The following is a 16432-nucleotide window of genomic DNA, read 5'->3' as shown; positions in this document are numbered from 1 at the left end:
TGTCTCAGGCGGTGTAGCGTGAGCACCGCGTGTAGCTGCTGCATCCTCAGTTTGTGTGAAGGCAGGATGCATTCAAGCGCAGTCTTGAGCATAGGTCCTTTTGATAGCGCTCAGAACACAAATTATGTATCTAGAATAACAGAAAGGAGACTTGATAAAGCATGAGAGTGTGTCATGGCTTGCTTTTAAGCCTGTATAGTGAGTTCTGATACATGAACATAAACACCTGTATAACAGCTGGAGTTCAGCTGAGAACTGATTCCAGTTCAGAACTGGTTCCAAAACGTATGATCTGTCATATTTTCTTCGCCTCAGAGTTTATCCATTCTTTTTATCCGACATGTGTGTATTGCCTCAACGCTGCAGGAGACTTGTACCAAGAAGTTATTATTAGTAAAATACCAGTCAGTCTGTATTTTATCCTGTATAATTCTTCTAAGGGATGTAATGACATGAGGCAGATGTGGGTTTTGCCCCTTTTGAGGGTGGGGACATTTCATTATCCAAACTGTGGGGGCAGTTCTGGAATGTTGGGCTCAGTTTTTGAACGCATTCCCGGATACGGAAGTAGTGGAATATGTTTGGGAGGAGGTGGTGGGGCATGATTGTTTCATACTGGGATTCCTGGATAGGAAGTATTTTAGCTGTGACTAATTCTCCAAGGGATGTTGAAGGGCAAGGGTTTGCTTCTGACTCACACCAGCCATATTGGAAGAATCAGCGTATGATCTCCTGGATGTCTGCGGCCCAATAGAAGTCCTTCCTACAGTTTGGAAAGCCTAATCCCACCTCTGCCTTATGTCACTGAAGAAGCTCCTTTTATATTCTGGAATATTTGCCTCCTCATATGAAGGATAAGATCAGCTTCTCTGTAGATTTAAAGGAGATGAACCTTGAAACAAAACCATAATAGATCACTCATATCTCTGCAGTTGATTGTATCTGCCAGGGAGAAGTGGCCTGAATCTTGTCTTTTTTGTTCACTAATACAAATGTAACAGAATAAAAATGGCTGACTCAGACTAGTAGTTTGAGTGTAACATCTTCAGCTGACAGCGTGTGCACGCAGCATTATCAAGGATATCCGCCAACCGGGAACAAATTGGATTCTGGCAATTTTATTTCTATTACAACTGCTAAAAATGAAACCTCAGATTTCTTTTACTCAACAGCCCATCAACAATATAATCTTTTTAAAAAAATGTGAATTAGGAATGATTTCAATTATATATATGTCACCATCTGTGTTGTCTTTCTACCTCTGGCTCTGTCTTATTATTGTGGGATATTTCACATATTTTTCAACCTGCTTTATCTGTAGATGACACCGTCTTGTGCTACTCACACACACTTTTTCCCGTGTGGTTAAGTGCTTCTGTTTGAGATTCTGGAATGAATTAGTCGTGCTGTTGCCTTTAGGCACCACAGAAAAACTTTACAACTTAACAGTGATTTGCATGAAACAAAGGCTTGTTATTTTTTTTTACTGTGTTGATGTTTTTCTGTGTTTGAGGCGAACTCTCAGGGGTCAAAGGGGTTACTGGGACCAATGACGCCCCAGGGAGGTTGTGGTTGTAACTTAATGAAATAAAAGTGAAAATCAATTGTTACAACCTAAAACTTAAATTCAAATGAACCGATGAAACTGATTTAATGTCAGGGTCTAATGTCAGGATTATTAGTGTGTAAAAGTCACCAGTGTGCAAGAGGCTGCAGACTTGTGGAAAAATCCCTTAACTGCTATTATCTTTTATATATATATATATTCATATATATACTTTGCAAAATTTGGATGGAGGATGTTCATTCTTTGACATCATGACTCTCATTTTCATTGAAAAAAATCCATTTAAATTATGATTTTTGACAAAGATGCTCTTTTTAAAGTATGTGGAATGTGATGTGTGTTTAAGGAATCTCTGCAGCGCATAGAATATAATTTAAAATGATGTTTTGACTAAGTCGGCCTGCCTGTGCTCTGATAATTGCAGTAGGCCGTATTGTGATTTTGATGAAATTCAGATGAATTGGATGGCTCTAAACGAAGGCATCATGTAAAATCTCTCCTAGTATCTGTATCAAGTCTGGCCCCGTCCTACTGCTGTTATGACTGCCTAGCCATGAATATGACCGTGATTCACAACATTAGAAGGAATCATTCTTGTGTCATTAATCATATTTTAATTGAAAAACATATTGAAATGATTATGGTTTGATTTCTGCTATGATCTGTACCAAAGATGTTTTCTTGTGTCTGTAGAATAGGATTTGGATGCAGGGATACCGCTTCAGCACAAATATACTTTTCCTCACTTTTCCATTTTATTTCCTGCGATTTGGATGTTTCAGCATTTCCCCAATTGTTCAGCCATTATATGCAAATCTCTAATTTACTGGAACAGTAACATTGCAATTAGTTTTTAAAAATTCTCAATCTGTGTTTTGATAAACGGTGTGTGTGTGTGTGTGTGTGTGTGTGTGTGTGTGTGTGTGTGTGTGTGTGTGTGTGTGTGTCCTGTGAGCGGTAGTAGTTCTCTCACTCACTCACTCTGTCATTTCTCCCTCAGGTTTTGGACGGCCTTCTAGCTCAGTATGGTACTGTAGAAAACGTGGAACAAGGTATGGAACTCCTCACACTTCATCATCATCATCATCATCATCATTATCATCAGCATCATTATCTGCCTTCAGCTGTTCAATGCACATGTGTCTGTACGGCAACACGGAGACCTCCCAGTTCGCCCAGTGTCCCCGTGTGACTTGACTTCCTCGTAACCATCATCCCACACACGATTATCTAAACATAACCCATCTCTGAATATAAATCAGCCTTTGTCATCTTGTCTATCTGGGGTGTATGCATGGGGCTCTTACAACTCTGACCCGGGGTGAGGAGCAGTTCAATCACTTGACAGTCTCTATAATAGGCACTGTGAATTGCTGCAGGGCCTCCGCGTTATGGATTGAAGTGGGCAGACATGGCAGATGTTCAGAAGTAATGTGTCTGTGTGATGGTTTGTGTGATTGTGTGTGCGTCTGTCTTGGGGAGGTGCGTCGTGGTAATGAGGGAGGACACTGCAGGCGCCTGTGGTGAAGATTTTGCACTGCCTGATGCTGTGTGTTTATATATATGTATGTGTATGTGTGTGTGGCAATCGGATCTATCCATAGGAACTCATGACACACAGACACACACAAACACACGTACACACATGCACAGCAGCGCAGCACAAGGAGAGATCAACTTACTCAAATACACACACACACACACACACACACACACACACACACACACACACACACACACACACACACACACACACACACACAGCCAAGCCCAACTCGAACTCCCTGTAGTCGTGACAGGTGGTAAAAGAGAAGCCAGGTCCACTTCATCTGAACTCTGCAGCGTTTCCTCTTCTTTAAACTACAGCTCACAGAATGCCAAGTGTACAATCAACTCGCCAATGTCCCTGTCTTTTGTGTCTGGTCACCTCGTTTGCCCGTCGCTTGTGTGCGCTGCGGTTACAGGGTGAGGTTTTGGAGGAGTCCCATGCTCTTGTGTGGCATGGTGAAGGCTGACGGTGGTGGGGAAGGGCGGGGTAGGGCACCTTGCCAGACTCTGCCCATTCTGTCTCTCAGCTGGGTGCTCTCACTAGTTTTAACCCTTCCAAACCTGCTGGTGCAGAGTGGACAGCAGGTTTGGAAGTTTTTCCTTTCAGACCGACAGAGACAGTCAACATGCTTATGGTCAGCAATTATTCACAGGAATCACATGTTGATTTAGAGATGACTTTTCCAAATATTACACTTAAAGCACCTGAAAAGTACTCACAACTAGGTGTGTTGAGCTCATGTGGACATTTTTCTCACTGATGTGTCACATCACATGCAATGCATGAAGAGCCAGCGACATATATTTAGCTGGATGCTGATGTGGAATGACAGCAAAAACTGTCCAGAAACATTTGTTATCAAAGTCTCAAAAACATTGTCTGGTATAATCAATGTCTTTTTTTTTTTTATCCAACTCTATGCTTATTAATCCCCAAACATAAGGATTTGAGCTAAAAAGAAAATGTAACACGAAACGTGACTAGCTCGTGTGTGTTTATTCACTGTAGAGCTGAAACCAAAAGTAGCTCAAATAAAAGAGTGGATTACTGAGAATAAAGAGGAATAGACCAGACATTGTGGATTTTACTGGAAGATGGATTAGAGTATTTGGAAACGCCTGTTTTGAGACACCTCTGCTGTCGTCAGCTGTAAGTCACCGTTTGCTAAATATACGTCGCTGGCTCTTCCTGTATTCCGGAGTCAAAAAGAAGTAATACAGTGGTGAAAATGTCTTGGTGAGCTCAAGACACATATTTGGGAGTTCTTGAAAAGGAAAAATACACTTTTTGGATGAAGTACAGCTTTAATATTTCACAGGCAAACACCCACAATGCATTCATTCCAGTTATGTCTTCAAACTTTTTTTTTTTTTCACATTTTCTGTGATATTAGCCAAGTACCTTGCATCTCTCTGCTCATTTATTTTGGCGGTTGTTTGTTCATGTCGTTAACTTGCCAGATGTTGAAGTGGATTTTATAGGCCCTCTATTGTTAAGCTATCAAAAGCATCTGCACTCATGTAGTTTCTGTCAGCTTTGGCATCAATCAAGGAGAATTTGCTTGCCTGTAAGTTCCATTTTGAACTTAACAGTTCCACCAACAGATCCATTCTTGTCTTTGTCTCAGCTAATAGAGGCGTGTCATTAATGAGACATGCTTCATATCTGAGAACTTTTGAGCAGCAGATGTTAATCTTTTGCACAGACGTTATGTGCTCCAATGCAGGCATATTGATCATTTTAACTACAGGATCCCAGTACGCACAGATTTGATTTATTTAGCCCAAAGTGTAATGAAAACAAAAACACAAAACAACAAACCACAAGTTTCATAGCCTCTTGTACAAAGACATACTCATTCTCTGCTTTTTTAAGCCTATTTTCTTGATTTTTTACTCTTTTCTATGAAGTTTCTGCCATTTCTGCGTGTAGCCACACACGGAAGAAAAAAATAGACCAGCGGTGGTCAGTGTAGTAGTTCTGTTGAAATACCCATCATCATGTTCGTCTCTCTCCACCTTCAGGCAAGTGAAAATAACTTTCTTTGGCAGAGGCGTATTTTATTCTCTGAAATGAAGTAAATTGAAGTGAATGGTTTGAGCAAATGTGTGTACAGGCAGTCTGACAGTGTTTTACAAGCAAGGTTTACCAGCAGTTTGCTCTCTGCCATGACGTAGGAATTTAAAGATCTATTTTGAAGGTGCTTTTTTTTTTTTTTTAAAGCTAAGAGGCGTTCTTCATGTAGAGAACTCCTTTCTGTGTGTGTGTGTGTGTGTGTGTGTGTGTGTGTGTGTGTGTGTGTGTGTGTGTGTGTGTGTGTGTGTGTGAGAGACAGCAGTTGATGGCAGGCCAAACAGCGGTGTGACATGTATGTCACAGAAAGTCTTGATTCTCTTTTTGGCGTCTGCGGCTCAGAGCAACCACAGAGCTCATGCATGATTCACACGTGACTCATGTCAGACTCACACCATCTAGCGAGTCCCTTCTTATTTATATGAGCCACGCTTTTTTGAACCAAACATTTGATCTTGTAGTTAAACCAGCAACAATATAAGAGTCGCTGTGATGTGTATATTAGTAAAGTTTGAATACTTTTTTCAGCTTTCAACTTGATTTTGTTTATTTTTAACAGTTCAGCTTCTTATCCCTTGTCTGACTAAACCAAACACAGCATTATGGAAATTTATAATGAATAAGTCTTTTATTTTTAAAAGCAACATTGAGATGTGCGAGCTGGTGCAGTCCAGGGAAGGAGGTTGGTTAGTAATGTGTTTCAGGCTGTAAACAGCTTGTTTCTACTGCCATCCCAAGTTGAAACCCTTTCAGTTGCTTGAAAAATCTATTAATCCATCCATCATTTCAGCTGCACTTCACTTTAAAGTTACATTTTTCCATAGCTTCCTCATAGTTTCTTTCTCATTCCCCTCATAGTTCAGTCTTTAATGCTATTTTACTCGCTGAGCAGTACAGAAGCTCAAATCTTCCCAAGGTATTTCTGTGTTACGCGTTGCATTGCACTCAATAACAGATTACTAGGTTTGCTTAGCCTGTCATGTCAAACTTAAATCCGTTTTGTGCAAGCGGGGGTTTGGTGTTAAGCAGCTCCGATCTGCAGAGGAAGCAGTGGGATCTGGAGGGAAGCCAGTGGGGAAGGATATGATGGTTGCACACAGACAAGCAGGGCCACTGATGGATATTTTGATGCCCTGACATAATGGCTTTGTTGAGGTGTGGAGGTGCCTTCTTTCTCACACACACACACACACACACACACACACACACACACACACACACACACACACACACACACACACACACACACACACACACACACACACATAAAACAGAACAACAAAACTATTAACTTTGTGATTGCTCACACTTAAGCCCCTTTTCTACCGTCCATAAACCCAGCTAGCACTCGCTAACATCTGGTTTTTGTCTGCAGTGGGAACAGTTTGAATCACTTTGAATCAGCTGTTTGTGACGCAGAACTTGAAGCACCAAGAAATAAAAGAAAAGAAAAAGAAAAGCTACTCCTCATTTATTGACAAGGAAATGAGATAAATCCTTTTTTAGCAGGTTTATAAACCTGCATCGACGTGTATTCACAGTGGAAAATTGTATTAGATTTTGAAACAAGGCCTGGGACAAACACTCTCTCTCTCTCTCTCTCTCTCTCTCTCTCTCTCTCTCTCTCTCTCTCTCACTCACTCACACACACACACACACACACACACACACACACACACACACACACACACACACACACACACACACACACACACACACACACACACACACTATCACCACCACCATCACATATACATTGTTAATAGGCCAGGTGTGTACCTCGGTTTCTTAATTCCAGTGGAGGTACGACCTCTGTTGTGAACTAGTCTGATGGGTGTTCAGATGTTTGAAGCATTCATACAGAAGTCCCTCAAGCAAACATCTAATTTGGTAAATCCTGTTTAAGCAAGGTGTCGTAAACACAATGAACTGCAAGTTATCAACATCTGCAAAGTTAACACGTGATAGACAATGAAGAGTTTTTGGATTGACGTGCATGTATAGATTAATGTGCAAGTTTATTCTGATGGAGTTCCAGTCAGAGCAGAACTGAATCCCTCACTGTGCATTGTTTATTCCGCAATTATTTTCGGTTGGGTATTGGGTAAACCCGCCAGAATCACTGAACAATTCACCTCTACCAGGAAAGCAGTTGAGCATATTCGTCTCTTGCCAAGTGAGTTGAACCGTGTTAAAATGAGAGCGGTGGGCTTCAAGAGGTTACATTTGAAAGTTAAGGGAGATGTGGAGGGGCGTATGGGGAGGAAATTAGTAGAAGGAGGGTGAAGTGAGTTTTGGAAGAGGAGAATAAATCAACACTGATCTTTTCTTTTTTTTTTCTTTCTTCCCGGTGGTGGTATGACGGATGTGCTGGAGTCAAAATCACGTCTCATGGGGACAGAGAAAGAGAGAGATGTGTGATTTCTCTCCACTGAATAAAGAGTTGTGACTGCTGCCCTCTCTTTTTATATTGAGTCTGCATGCTGGTAATGGCTCAATTACAACCAGTGTCCCCCTCCTCCGGCAGCGTGTCAGACACATGTTTGTAGTGGTGGCATGGCAGGCGAGCGGTTCTTAGGTGTCTAACTCACCGACGGCAGCAACAAAGCACTGCCAATGTAGCCTAACCCCCCTGTATCTCATGCTTCTGCTTTTCTACCCCCCCCCCGTCTCTCCCTTCTTTTACAGTTAACACTGATACAGCAACAGCAGTGGTGAATGTTACGTACGCAACCAAGGAGGAAGCTAAAGAGTAAGCAACCATGACTTTGATGTGTCCAATTTATGATATACTTACTTATGATTTTTCCCAACATGTATGCACAGAGGAACAGCTGGTGTTGTTCACACTTGTACTTTATGTGCACCTGGACTAAAGTATGTACCTGCTAGGGTCAGCATTATTGAACATGCTGACCCTAGCGCCCAGGTAGTGCAGCGGTCTATTGTGTTGCCTTCCACTGCAGGGGCCGCTTGTTCAGTCCCCTGTGAAAAGAAACAACAGGCGACTTGACATGGCAGAGAGGAAAAGCAAAAGGGGTGGAGCAAAAACCAGGACTGCTTGGAAGTGGGCTAATTGGTGAGGTTCAATTTGGGAGGAAGAAACTGACCTGGAAGCACTGCACTTCCTCAAATATGATTTATTTTGGAAATTAGAAATCAGTGTCCATCTAATGTTTTTCACCATAGGTAAAGTTCAGGCACGGTGCTGGTGAATGATATGATGGAGTGAAGAAAGAAAATTGTTGGGTTTTGTTTTATGACAAGAATATCATGGCAATTTCTGCCTTTTTTTTCTTTCCTGCACTTGTCAATTAAATATTCTCTCTCTGGCTGACAAATTACTGTCAGAAAGCGTGAGGACGGATGAGATCGACAGGCAGAAGACCTGACATATTATAGAGCTAAAAAGTCCAGAATGAGCTTCTGCTCTGTTCACCGCCATCTGGATTCTGATGGTTAAAGTCATAAATGAGTGTCGATTTTTTTCCTTCTTGTATGTTGTGATTTTAAATCCTTTTATTATTCTCCTCCCACACTTGCCCTCCTCCCTCCAGAGCCATTGAGAAGTTGACTGAACACCAGTTTGACGACTACTCCTTCAAGGTGTCATACATCATGGACATGGATGCTGCGCCACCCGTCCAGGCTCCTCGCACTCGGCGGGGGGGTCGATCGTCTCGGGACCAGGGCACCCCTCAGCCCGGGCCCTCGGGAGGTTTCGGTGCTCCGCGACCCAGGCAACATGACTTCCCCTTGCGCATGCTCGTGCCTACTCAGTTCGTGGGAGCCATCATCGGCAAGGAGGGACTCACCATCAAGAATGTCACCAAACAGACGCAGTCCAAGTAAGACAGAGACAAAATAGGATCGTTTAATATCAGTCCCACACATCTGGAACTTTCAGGTGTTAAAACAGCGAAGGGACAGTAAAAATGATAAATACAGTTATTTAAACATGCGGTATAAAGGGAATAAACTGTACAAAAATGTATACAGTTCATAAAGGAAACTGGAAAATAAAAACACTATATGAATGAGGAAATCCACAAAATATCAACAATATGCACAAGAGTACATATTAAAGAAACTATATACATATATATATATATATATATATACATACATATATATATATATATATATATATATATATATATACATACATATATATATATATATATATATATATATATATATATATATATATACACACACCATACACAGATATTAGGAATTTTATGACCATTGCATTTAAAATGCTCAAGGATGTCTTTTTATTGTTGCTTTTTACTTTTCATTTGTAAAAGCCACCTTCCAATCGTTACCTTAAGTTCCTATCTTACTGTTCCTTCAATCGCATCTTGTAAAAATGTCATTTTCAATGAATATGTAATGCAAATATTCCATTTTTAATCTGTTCTTCTCTCTTTACGTCTCTCAGGGTGGACATTCATCGGAAGGAAAATGCAGGTGCAGCAGAAAAGCCCATCACCATCCACTCAACCCCAGAGGGCTGCTCCTCCGCCTGTCGCATGATCCTGGACATCATGCAGAAGGAGGCCAACGAGACCAAGACGTGAGTCTGCACTTACACAAGTAAACACATTCAAATTCGCTTATGGTAAGCATGCATACACATCCTCGGGGAGATTAGCCATAATGTCTGCAGGCTATAATCTTATCCTTTAACCTGCCCGCGCACCTTTTAATCTCGCTCTGCATTCTCCAGCTTGGACCACTAACACAGTCAACACATTGCACACGACACACTCACCTAGACGAACACGTGACTGCAGCTTAGCGTTTCAGAAACAAGGCCAACATGTCTAATTGGCTTTGACACTTTTAACAAGACGCTACACCTTTTAAATTCTTTGAGCTTCAGCAGGATCTGAGCATCTACACCTTTAACATCATACCTGCGTTTGTCTTCGCTTGATGTTTCAAACAGATTGTTTGCTGAGTGTGCTTCTACATTAGCACTGGCGATATCAGGCTGCCAGCTTTGACAGTGTGCTAAATGCTAAAATCAGGAGATGTAGGAGGAGACCTAGGTGGAGACTTTCGTTCCAAACGTTTCCTGTGTTGATTCCACCTGACCGTGTGTAAACTTCTTATTGCAACAGAGCGTGATCAAGGCTGTTTGATTGGATAATTATTCTGCAAAAGTAGCATACAAATTAAAAAAAACTTGTTTTTACCAAAATCAGACTTTGTCTCTGGACCTCCAGATAAGGACGCATCTTTAAAACACATGTTTGTCTTCTGTTGTGGCAAAAGTACACACATTTTTTGCTCAAGTGGAAATGCAGATACTCGTGTAAAAACTGAGTGGTAAAAGTAGACGTCCTCTTCTCTAAACTGTCTGCCTCCTTAAACAAAACTTACATCTGTTTCTTATATAAAGTGTTTTACGTCCTTTATTTTTTCCTTTCCTTTTTTTTTTTTTTTGCTGTGTTAAACTAAAGCCACTTTTTAAAACTCAGGAGTAGAAAGTACAGCTGTTGGTGTTAATCATAGGAAGTGTAAGTTTAACAGTACAGTAACACACTGGCTTGCATTAAACAATGAGAGAAATGTAAAACAGATATAGTTAGGCAGTAGTGACACCAGGATGACCCTGAATGTGATATGATGAAATGATAATTAGCTTTCAAAATTAGTAATCCTACTCTCAGGAACCACAGTAATTTTCACGTTTGCACCACCCTGCCCTGCACAATGTGGGTGCCACACCTGCAGTGGAGAACCTCTCATGTCCTCTGTGTATTTGAGTCAACAGAGGTCCAACACCCAGTGAAACCCCAACTACTAAACCCACAACATTTTCATCTCTAACCCTTACTTACCCCGCAACTCACCCCAAACTAATTTCATCCTTCTGCCAAGATCTGCACTTAAAGATTAGAACACACACGCTGTCTCAGAAGCCTGCGACCCCAAAACGCTCCCAGCATCTGGTTCCCTTCCACCACAACTTTAATTCACACTCACACCCCATAATTGCTCCACAGAGCAGAAATATAGATTATAATGTTTCAATAACCCATTTTCTCACACACAACTTCATTTTAAAAGTCTATTATTTGCTATTTCCTGGAAATAACTGTAATTTTGTTCTTGTTTCAAGGGGAAATAGACTTTTGAGTTGGAGTTCTACGGAGTTTGAAAGCTGTAACTGATTATCAGAGGATTGTCTTTGAAAGAACTATTAATCACAAGTACATTTTTATTGATTTCATCATTATAAACTGAATTCGTCATTTATTGATTTGTGTTCTTTCCGGCAGTCATTTTTTACATTTTTGCACATTCAGCAAAACCTACTTCCCACACTCCATGAGGCCAGAGAATTCTGATTAGTCAACTAGAATGAATGAACTTTAAGTGTACCAGGCTTACTCTGGTGTATTTATTTATTGTATTTTACTCATATAGTTTTCCCAGGAAGTTTCCCAGGAAACTTCAAGAAAGTTATGCTTTTCTGCTGAAAATATGTTTTCACTTGATCATACCCGAAACAGTCCTTTCACCAGTTATTGTATTTTTTCTTTCTTGAAGAATGGAATGTCACAGGGGCTCATTTTTATCAAGTATTTCTCTTCTCTAGGTTATCATATGGCACATTGGTCAGTTTCTCTGTGAGTTAGAACAAAAACACATGGGATAAAACTGATCTGCCCCTGAGAAATCAATATTTTAGCAGTCAGAAAAGTTCTAACACTAAATTAAAGGCTTGTGTCTTAATTCTCTGTTTTGACATTTGGAGGCTTGTACGATGCGACATTTGAAGGCCAAAATTCGGAGACTGGACAACATTTAATGCCACAACTGACGACAGCCGATGTTGACATTTTGTTGGTTTTAAAGTGTGTAGTCATGATCCAGCGTCATCCGAACCTCATAATGTTCACGTTCGCAGACGGTGAAATGATTGATGTGGGATTTTTAGTGGTGGGTTGGAGTCCTGACCTGATATTAACTTTCAAGAAAAACAAAAACCAATCAAATTCATCAACTTTCTAAAGCTACATTTGCATCTGTTGCTGCTGGAAACATTCAGATCTTCTTCTAGGTCAACTATCCTCTTCATCCCCATCACACCATAACACCTTTTGCACTACACAAGTGACACTCACTGGTATGTATGCTCAATGATGTGTGTGTGTGTGTGTGTGTGTGTGTGTGTGTGCGTGTGCGCGCGTGCGTGTGTGTGTGTGTGTGCGTGTGTGTGTGTGTGTGTGTGTGTGTTCATATAGGACGGAGGAAATCCCTCTGAAAATCCTCGCCCACAACAGCCTGGTGGGCCGGCTGATTGGGAAGGAGGGCCGCAACCTGAAGAAGATCGAGGAGGAGACAGGGACCAAGATAACCATCTCCTCGTAAGTTGTCTCTATTAACTCCAGTTTAACACACACACACACACACACACACACACACACACACACACACACACACACACACACACACACTAGAATATTAACCACCATGGAATTAAACTCTGACATCAAAGACAACATTTTGATTAGTGAGCGCACAAATAGCAGGCAGTTCTTTTTAACTTCTCCGCGGCATCTACAACACGACATTAGAGAGGTGATGATTACACCCTATTTAACGAACTGAGCTCACCAGCCCTCGTTCATTTCGGGCTAATGGATTGTGCTGTCTCCTCGAGGTCTGAGGATGTAATGACCCTTGAGAAAGTGACAGAGAGGGGAGAAAAAAAAGAAGTGAGGAGAAAAGAGAGGGTGGATCTTTTGGAGATGAGGCAAACAGAACGTAAAATACTCACTCCCCTACGAAAGTGTGTGCAGAATAGTTGCTGATGTCTGAAAACTCTTACTGTTTGAATAACTCTCAGGCTATCATAGAATGATACGAAAAAAATACTTTATTAATTCACTTGAGGAAAGAGTCTCTCCAAGGCTCCTGTGGCAGTGAGGAGGGGGGAAATATCAAGGTGTCTCCATGTTTTCTGTCATATTTCCAAAGATGGGTGAATCAAAATGAAATGATCAAGTTAGATGTCTTGAAATGATGTTTATTTCACTCTTGTCTCTTTTGAAAGTATAACAGAGTCTTGTCACGGATGTTACCTTCAGGTTGGAGCATTCTGAACACAAATTTAAACAGAAAAACAAAACACTCTGTGCCATCAGCTTGTAAGGCTTTTGTTTTTGTGTGTCTCTCTCGAGAAGAAAAAATCCTGATGTTGTCTGTTGGGTTGTCTAACCCTGTTTTGGCTTGGGATGGATATTTTTATGAAATGATAATTAAATTTAAAGACGCAGGCTTTCACTGGTCTTGGAGGGTCTAAATGAGAGATCTTCAGGAGCATTATGGGAAATGTAGGATCATGGATTTGGCATCCAAACCTTAACTGCTTTGATTGTGCTTTTTTTTTTTTGACAAACTCAGAGGGGGCCGGCCTAGTAAACATATCAGGGTGCTGACTCCCCATTGTTGAAACGTGCTTGTGTGAGTGTTGAGTAGGGCTCACCAGGCAGTCGCTCACACCACAAACCGTCAGCAGCGTTCTCCTAATGTTGAGTTAAAACTCAGATAACAGCCTGAATAACAGAAAGGAAAACGTGCGTAGGGAAAAGGATCGCTAAAACCATCGGAAGGCAGCGCAAGAAGGGGGTGTCAGCTGGGGGCTCACTTTAGTATCCGAGGAGAAAAAAAATAAATAAAAAGCACCGAATTCATCAGCATACTTCACTTCCCTTCAGAAGATAAGACAGGAAAAAAAAAAAAAAAAGTCCAGAAAAAAAGACCGTTGAAACAAAACACGCTGCTGGTTTGCAATTAACCTCAGTGCTTACACAGGGAGAATGTCACTGTATGATTCTGACCATGAACTTGTTTCGGTCACGAGGAATTATGGCTGCTAAATGTTCTGCAGCTTTTTCAGTTTATATTTCAGTTTTTCAGGTCTTCAAAATCTTGTTTGTGTTTGTAGTCGATTATATGAGGCGGTTAATTAAAGCTGAATTATGTCGGATGAATAAAGCTCTGGACAGTTTTCCCTCCTATTTATTGGCATATTCCAAGTGATAAATGCTTCAAACAAAACTACTGCATTACACATATGAAGCGCAGATAGTTGCGTGCATTATTCATCAGCATTTATACTCAAATCTATCTGGCTTCCCTGGTTTTATTCATTTTTCATTCAAATCTGATATTTGTAAGCTGTCAAACTTTACAGAAGTGTAATTGCCATTGTTCCTTTATCAGCAGGGTTTTTTCCCCACCGTATTTATTCCTTAGAAGAGAATTTTTCATGTTTTTGATATCAGTGGTACGCCTTTCAAAACTTGAGTGAGATAAACACAAACACAGGAAATCCAATTAAAATCAGCTTTTCGTTTTGAGAAGATATGTGAGCAGAATATGAGTGAGTCTGTTCTCTGTATAATTCATATATTTATTTGTGTTTGTGTGTGTGTGTGTGTGTGTGTGTGTGTGTGTGTGTGTGTGTGTGTGTGTGTGTGTGTGTGTGTGTGTGTGTGTTCGGCAGGTTACAAGACTTAACCATTTACAACCCTGAGCGGACCATCACGGTAAAGGGTAGCTTGGAGACGTGTTGTAAAGCCGAGGTGGAGATCATGAAGAAACTGAGGGAAGCCTACGAGAACGACATTGCTGCTATAAATGTAAGCCGATCTGAAAGGTTGCCATCTGCAGGCCCTTTCAGTCTCGTGTGTGTGTGTGTGTGTGCGTGTGTGTGTGTGTGTGTGTGTGTGTGTGTGTGTGTTTGTGTGCATGTGTGTGCGTGCGTGCGTGTGTGTGTGTGTGTTCATACTGGATTATGATCTCAGGTTGACTCACGTAGTTTGACAGGTGAACAACAGAGAGGAGTAATGACATTAAGCTGGATAGTATTGCCCTCTTGTTCATCAGTGTAACCAGCAGGGTTAGTAATACCCGCTGTTGTCCAACTGGTAAACAGATAACGGTAAACAGTCACTAAGTAACTCAAGGAGTGACTCAAACCTTTGAGCGCTCCATGTCTGCTTCTTCATCGTAGACTCTGACTCACGTTCTCTTCCCCGCTGTGTACGTGTGTGTGTCTGAGTCCTTTGCTGTAACACACCACGTTTCCCAGCATCCACTTGATATCTGTAGGTTTCTCCCTCATCCGGTTCTTCTTTCACACTGCTCCAATGACATCACCAGCGCTGCAGCCAGAGAGGTCAACCACAGAAGGAGAGAGATAGTGACAAGATCACATCCCCTTGAGATTTTTGAGGATGTTGTCGTCTCTGGTGGGGGTTCAGAGACACTGCCTGTAAATGTACGAGCAGCTTTTTTTCCTTCGCTAATCTCACCCACATGGCTAATTTTGATCATCCAAATATTGTCTTGAAAGTCAGGCTGTGCAGGCTGCATGGGCACCTGTGGGCTGAACCTCTACAGTAAGCCGTTAGGGCCATCTAGCGTGTCACTGCGGCTATTACACAAGTTTTTAACAGCCATGAAGACAGAACACCAAACTGAAAACTCTGTCTAGCTTTTGCATACACAAGTATAGAATAACTCAGGGCTGCAATTTTTATTCCCCTCTGATTGATTCAGAAATCACTCGGTGTAAAGCGGCACAATCTGAGATGGTGCACAAAGCTGACAAAGCTTGTAACAAAGCACAGTCTCACTCCTGGATGTTCCTGGATGATGTTATTTTATCTGATAGACCCTCAGCTATGATGAAGCCAAAAGAACCTGAATTTACAGTTTGGTAGAATTTGAGACTTCACTGAAAACATAACACTGGTTGATAGAACTGCAAACATTTGTGACTGACTCTTTTAAAATAGGAAAAACTGTAAAAAAAAAAAAAGTCCTTAAGTCACTGTGTCTCTTCACCATAGTGTTACTCAAACATACAATTCATTTAAATTGACTTGTGTAAACATTAGGCTTGCTAGCGGTGGATATTTTTTCATAATATCCTCCTTATTTACCGATGGTTTTTGTAATGTTCCAATAAATGTACTCACCGAAATGAAAGATATTTTTGTTTTCTTTGCATTTTTACATCTTACCTCTTATTTGCAAGAAAAGGTTCAAATTGTGCAAACTGAAAGATGATTTTAAAGGAACTTTGGTGTTTCTCCTGCAACACGAAACTACTTTTGATGAGACTTAAAATAGAAAATCATTCATAAATTAGATTTTTTTTTTTTTCAATGAAAAGTCTCAAACAACCAACACGAGAAGCCGTGTGGTCGTTT

At 41.0% G+C, this 16432-nt stretch overlaps 1 protein-coding gene across 2 annotated transcripts in view; it reads left to right on the top strand.

Moving 5' to 3' along the window:
• The window catches only part of igf2bp2a (insulin-like growth factor 2 mRNA binding protein 2a), a 57481-nt gene that overhangs the window by 34536 nt on the left and 6513 nt on the right, over positions 1-16432 (top strand). For both annotated transcript variants that reach the window (XM_086221184.1, XM_086221183.1), the window contains exons 4-9: positions 2568-2619; positions 7878-7941; positions 8747-9037; positions 9634-9768; positions 12452-12574; positions 14719-14854. In XM_086221184.1, coding sequence (XP_086077310.1) covers positions 2568-2619; positions 7878-7941; positions 8747-9037; positions 9634-9768; positions 12452-12574; positions 14719-14854 — 801 coding nt within the window. The remainder of the gene's footprint in view (positions 1-2567; positions 2620-7877; positions 7942-8746; positions 9038-9633; positions 9769-12451; positions 12575-14718; positions 14855-16432) is intronic.

This window comes from Aulostomus chinensis, chromosome 12 (assembly GCF_037954235.1).
Source record: "Aulostomus chinensis isolate RoL2024-O1b breed Wild chromosome 12, RoL_Achi_v1.0, whole genome shotgun sequence".
Taxonomy (NCBI): domain Eukaryota; kingdom Metazoa; phylum Chordata; class Actinopteri; order Syngnathiformes; family Aulostomidae; genus Aulostomus; species Aulostomus chinensis.
The sequence above is the reverse complement of the archived record's forward strand: the minus strand, read 5'-3'. Positions and strand labels throughout refer to the sequence as shown.